Source organism: Heptranchias perlo, chromosome 2, assembly GCF_035084215.1.
Source record: "Heptranchias perlo isolate sHepPer1 chromosome 2, sHepPer1.hap1, whole genome shotgun sequence".
Taxonomy (NCBI): domain Eukaryota; kingdom Metazoa; phylum Chordata; class Chondrichthyes; order Hexanchiformes; family Hexanchidae; genus Heptranchias; species Heptranchias perlo.
Window position 1 is genome coordinate 120,111,977 of NC_090326.1, and position 6,000 is coordinate 120,117,976.

The 6,000-nt window shown below is 43.0% G+C and overlaps 1 protein-coding gene across 4 annotated transcripts in view; it reads right to left on the reverse strand.

Annotated features, from left to right (window-relative positions):
* The window catches only part of cdk14 (cyclin dependent kinase 14), a 634,917-nt gene extending 634,207 nt beyond the window's left edge, over window positions 1-710 (reverse strand). For all 4 annotated transcript variants that reach the window (XM_068006560.1, XM_068006534.1, XM_068006551.1 and 1 more), the window contains exon 1: window positions 155-710. In XM_068006560.1, coding sequence (XP_067862661.1) covers window positions 155-245 — 91 coding nt within the window. In that variant the 5' untranslated portion in view covers window positions 246-710. The remainder of the gene's footprint in view (window positions 1-154) is intronic.
* Between the last annotated feature and the right edge of the window lie 5,290 nt (window positions 711-6,000).

The following is a 6,000-nucleotide window of genomic DNA, read 5'->3' on the forward strand; positions in this document are numbered from 1 at the left end:
AAGTGTTTCTTTTTGTTAAGGGGGGGGGGGCTAAAATTTCCGTAACAGACACTAGACATTTTTAACCTAATGAACACTTTCCAGAAAACGAAAGTAAATGCTAAATTTCGCCATTGACTTTTTTTTTAAAAAGTTATGTAACTAATACACTCACCTAAACGACTGAAACTCTCCGATAAAGTTCTTCTCAACTTTTTCATTCTGCTGATTTTCTCAGTCGACTGCTCTGAAATCATATCACACATCGCCGGGCAAGTCGTCAAATGTAGGAGCTTTAGTTTAATGTGGTCTATCTCTATCTCTATCTCTCTCTCTCACTGCCTCGGTACTCAGCAGATACTGTCTCAATGGGAGAAAAAAAATGATTTATCCCCCTAAAATAAATAAAAGTAAATGAAACGTTTCAATTAAGATTGAAGGCTCCCCCTCCCCTCTTCCTTCTGTCAAACACAGGAAGTATGTTCACAGCCCCTCGGCGTTTTGTAAGTTAAATCCTAGAGAGTTTCCCCCCTCGGATTGTCGGCACGCCACATTTTTTTTTCAAACAAAACAAAAAGTCATTCATCCAGATAAATAATGTTGAAATAAATTGTTCTGTACTTCGAACGACAAACGGTGGGGGGAAGGCAAATAGAGGGGTTGGTTTCGAGTGATAACCACTCTCAGCCCTGGAAGTCAAACCCCTCAAACCTCCGCTGCGCTGGTTGTCATTTTCTCGACAAGTAAGAGGCACTTCAGCTCACGAATGCCGCCCTCCTCTCGCCCGATTGGCTTTCTGACACAGGCGACAGCTTTCCCTATGGAGGAGCCAAACGTCAATCAATCCGAAGCCCAGCCCATCCCCGCCCCGTTGGTTCGACTTTCCCTTCCCTCTGAGGATGTTGGGTTGCTGAGTTCGCTGCCACCCAGATATTTCTTTCTGTTGTAATTTTTTTTTTAAAAAACTGTTTGGCACAGTGGAGAAAGATTCTTCAGGATGTCGAATTTGAAGCAGAAAACGATAAGGGTTAGCATCTAATTAAATGAGAAATGTATGTTGCAGTTTTACTGAGAAAGCAATTGGAATGGATGCGGACTGTTTTACACGTGTGCGCGTTAATAAAATGTATCTATAAACCTCATCGACTCAAACATCGCCGTTTATTTTTATATTAGAGAATGGCCCAACCTTATTAACTTGATGACATCACCGTTACTGACATCCGTGCTTGAACAAAAATTACAGCCGTGAGAATACAGCCTGCAGCCAGCCTTATAATAACAGTAACATCACCCTCACTCCCACCCCCTCCAAAAATAACAAGACAGACAGATTCGGATTGTGTATCAACCTAAAGAGGCTGATGCTCGAACATAAATGCATTTACTCAAACAAGAAGAAAGCACATTCAGGACTTTTCCTTCGTGCTATAGTCACCCTGCCGTGGCAGAATTTTCGTTGCCTCGTCTTGGGCACCTTAGCGTATCCTTCGCGAATCTGATTGCTTTAAAATAAACTAAAAATGATTCCAAAACCAAGTTCTTATTCAAGTTAACACAAAGTTGCATATCTAGTGATATTTCCACGGGGAAGGTGGAAATCCAAAGCTGGTTTTTTTTAATCGGGCGAGAAAGAGGAAATGGTGAGAAAAGCCACATCTCTTCATGCTGACTGTACAATATTTTGTTCTTTTTGCAATAACTTTTGATTCGTATCAGATTCATTCGTTTTGGATGACTGGAAAGTGATACACTGTGATAATGTCCAGTGTTGCCAGATTTCAAACTGGCTTTTATTTGATTTATACAGAAGTATATACTTAGCGTGGAATACAACTCAGATGTTTACAAATTCCACCATTCTCGTCCCCCCTACCTGAACATCCAACACAGAATTGATTGGAGAGCAGGCGGGGGGGGGGGGGAGTTCAGCAGGCCAACATTTCCTCTAGGCTGCAAATTACCTCATCATCAGCATCGTAATTCAATCATAAAATAGTTAAGTAGGCCACAGAGCTTCAAAGCCTTATGGAATGACATTTGTTTGACATGGACAAGCTTCTTACTGTGCATGTTTCTATAAAGCCAGTATTCTGCACATTTTTCTATTTTGGGGAATCTAGTGATCTTTATTGTCTGATTGGTCATGCTTAATGAAATGCCAATAAGGATTTATTTAATTAATATGAGCAAAGGGAGATTGAATCCCAAATCTGTAGTATATGGGGTGTGCTGGTACTTGTGTATCAAGGGCATTAATCAAGTCATATTGAAAACTATGCAACAAAGTTCTTATATGGAGATAATCTCACTGAATATCTTTCAGAGTGGCTGTGGTCAATATGCACTTCCAGCGGGCTACTATTTGTGCCAGTTCAGAATTTTTCCAACAAATGTGCAATTCTAAACCACATTAGTTCCCTCTTGCTAAGTTGTATTTCTCGGAATTTACTTCTGGAGAATATCATCAGTATTCATGTCTAGTCCCTTTTTACATATTTATCTCAGACTTCAAAGGAACTTTCCACCAACGTAGACAATTTTTGTTTTATGCTTGAGTATGTTGATCCTCTCCCATTATATTCCTATTGGGAATTTTATAACTTAATACACATTAGCTTTTGAGAATTGCTGGTTATCTATATACATACTATTAGTGTTGAAAAAGTAATCTAGGAAATAGATTTCTACCTCCCTCCAGTTCCAAAATTCAGTTTATACCCAATTTTAAATTCTGGTTTGTTCCTCACTCGTATGATTTAAAAGACATTTTGGTATTTTTTTCAGTTTTGCAGAAAAATCAGTGTATTAGAAATTAAATGGCACTGCGCCTGTGTTTAGGCGCAGAACAATGCCTAAGCATCCAATATGGCGGGCGGGGCACAGATGCTCATTACCTGCCGGAAGTTGTTGAAGTTCTCAATTGGGGAAAGGCCAATTTGACTAAGCTGAGAAGTGATTTAGCAAAAATGGTCTGGAAACAGCTACTTGAAGGTAAATCAACATCAGAGCAGTGGGAGGCATTCAAGGGGGAGATTCAAGGGGTTCAGAGTAAACATGTTCCCACGAAGAAAAAGGGTTGGACTGCCAAATCTAGAGCCCCCTGGATGTCAAGGAGCATAGAGGGTAAGATAAGGCAAAAAAGGGAAGCTTAAGTCAGATGCCGACAGCTCAATAATAAAGAAAGCCTAGAGGAGTAAAAAAAGTGCAGGGGTGAAATTAAAAAGGAAATTAGGAAAGCAAAGAGGGGGCATGAAAAATAATGGCAAATAAAATTAAAGAAAAACCAAAGATGTTTTATAAATACATAACGAGCAAGAGGATAACTAAGGAAAGAGTGGGGCCTTTTAGAGACCAAAAGGTAACCTATGTGTGGAGGCGGAAAATGTTGCTATGGTTCTTAATGAATACTTTGCGTCTGTCTTCACAAAAGAGAGGGATGATGCAGACATTGTAGTTAAGGAGGAGGAGTGTGAAAAATTGGATGGGATAAACATAGTGAAAGGGAAGTTTTAAGGGAATTAGTATCTTTGAAAGTAGATAAATCAGCAAGCCCAGATGAAATGTATCCCAGGCTATTAAAAGAATCAAGGGAGGAAATAGCGGAGGCTCTGACCATCATTTTCCAATCCTCCCTGGATACAGGCGTGGTGCGAGAGGATTGGAGGACTGCTAACGTTGAGCTGTTGTTTAAAAAGGGAGAGAGGGATAGTCCGAGTAATTACAGGCCAGTCAGTCTAACCTCGGTGGTGGGCAAATTATTGGAATCAATTCTGAGGGACAGGATAAACCACCATTTAGAAACACATGCATTAATCAAGGACAGTCAGCATGGATTTGTTAAGGGAAGGTCGAGTCTGACTAAATTGATTGAATTTTTTGAGGCGGTAACAAGGAAGGTCGATGATGGTAGTTCATTTGATGTAGTCTACTTGGATTTTAGCAAGGCATTTGACAATACCCCAAATGGCAGACTGGTCAAAAAAGTAAAAGCCCATGGGATCCAAGGGAAAGTGGCAAGTTGGATCCAAAATTGGCTCAGTGGCAGGAAGCAAAGGGTAATGGTTATCGGGTGTTTTTGTGACTGGAAGGCTGTTTCCAGTGGGGTTCCGCAGGGCTCAGTACTAGGTCCCTTGCTTTTTGTGGTATACATAAGTGTAGGTGGCATGATAAAGAAGTTTGCAGATGATACAAAAATTGGTCATGTAGTTGATAGTGAGGAGGAAAGCTATAGACTGCAGGAAGATATCAATGGACTGCTCCAGAACTAGCCGCGCCTCTAGCCAAGCTGTTCCAGTACAGCTGCAACACTGGCATCTACCCAATAATGTGCAAAATTGCCCAGGTATGTCCTGTTCACAAAAAGCAGGACAAATCCAATCCAGCCAATTACTGCCCCATCAGTCTACTCTCAATCATCAGCAAAGTGATGGAAGGTGTCATCGACAGTGCTATTAAGCGGCACTTACTCACCAATAACCTGCTCACCGATGCTCAGATTGGGTTCCGCCAGGACCACTCAGCTCCTTGGTCCTTGGTCCGTACAGCCTTGGTCCAAACATCGACAAAAGAGCTGAATTCCGGAGGTGAGGTGAGAGTGACTGCCCTTGACATCAAGGCAGCATGTGACCGAGTGTGGCACCAAGGAGCCCTAGTAAAATTGAAGTCAATGGGAATCAGGGGGAAAACTCTCCAGTGGCTGAAGTCATACCTAGCACAAAGGAAGACGATAGTGGTTGTTGGAGGCCAATCATCTCCGCCCCAGGACATTGCTGCAGGAGTTCCTCAGGGCAGTGTCCTAGGCCCAACCATCTACAGCTGCTTCATCAATGACCTTCCCTCCATCATAAGGTCAGAAATGGGGATGTTTGCTGATGATTGCACAGTGTTCAATTCCATTCGCAACCCCTCAGATAATGAAGCAGTCCATGCCCGCATGCAGCAAGACCTGGACAACATCCAGGCTTGAGCTGATAAGTGGCAAGTAATATTCGCGCCAGGCAATGACCATCTCCAACAAGAGAGAGTCTAACCACCTCCTCTTGACATTCAATGGCATTACCATCACTGAATCCCCCACCATCAACATCCTGGGGGTCATCATTGACCAGAAACTTAACTGGACCAGCCACATAAATGCTGTGGCTACAAGAGCAGGTCAGGGGCTGGGTATTCTTCAGCGAGTGACTCACCTCCTGATTCCCCAGAGCCTTTCCACCATCTACAAGGCACAAGTCAGGAGTGTGATGGAATACTCTCCACTTGCCTGGATGAATGCAGCTCCAACATCTACAGGATGCACTACAGCAACTCGCCAAGGCTTCTTCGACAGCACCTCCCAAACCCACGATCTCTACCACCTAGAAGGACAAGGGCAGCAGGCACATGGGAACAACACCACCTGCACGTTCCCCTCCAAGTCACACACCATCCCAACTTGGAAATATATCATTGTTGCTTCATCATCATTGGGTCAAAATCCTGGAACTCCCTACCTAACAACACTGTGGAAGAACCTTCACCACACGGACTGCAGCGGTTCAAGAAGGCGGCTCACCACCACCTTCTCAAGGGCAATTAGGGATGGGCAATAAATGCTGGCCTCGCCAGCAGCGCCCACATTCCATGAACGAATAAAAAAAAGTGGCCAGAAAAGTAGCAAATGGAATTCAATCCAGAGAAGTGTGAGGTAATGCATTTGGGGAGGGCAAACAAGGCAAGGGAGCACACAATAAATGGGAGGATACTGAGAGTTGTAGAGGAAGTGAGGGACCTTGGAGTGCATGTCCACAGATCCCTGAAGGTAGCAGGATAGGTAGATAAGGTGGTTAAGAAGGCATATGGGATACTTTCCTTTATTAGCCGAGGCATAGAATATAAGAGCAGGGAGGTTATGCTGGAACTATATAAAACACTAGTTAGGCCACAGCTTGAGTACTGTGTACAGTTCTGGTCACCACATTACAGGAAGGATGTAATTGCACCAGAGAGGTTACAGAGGAGATTTATGAGGATGTTGCC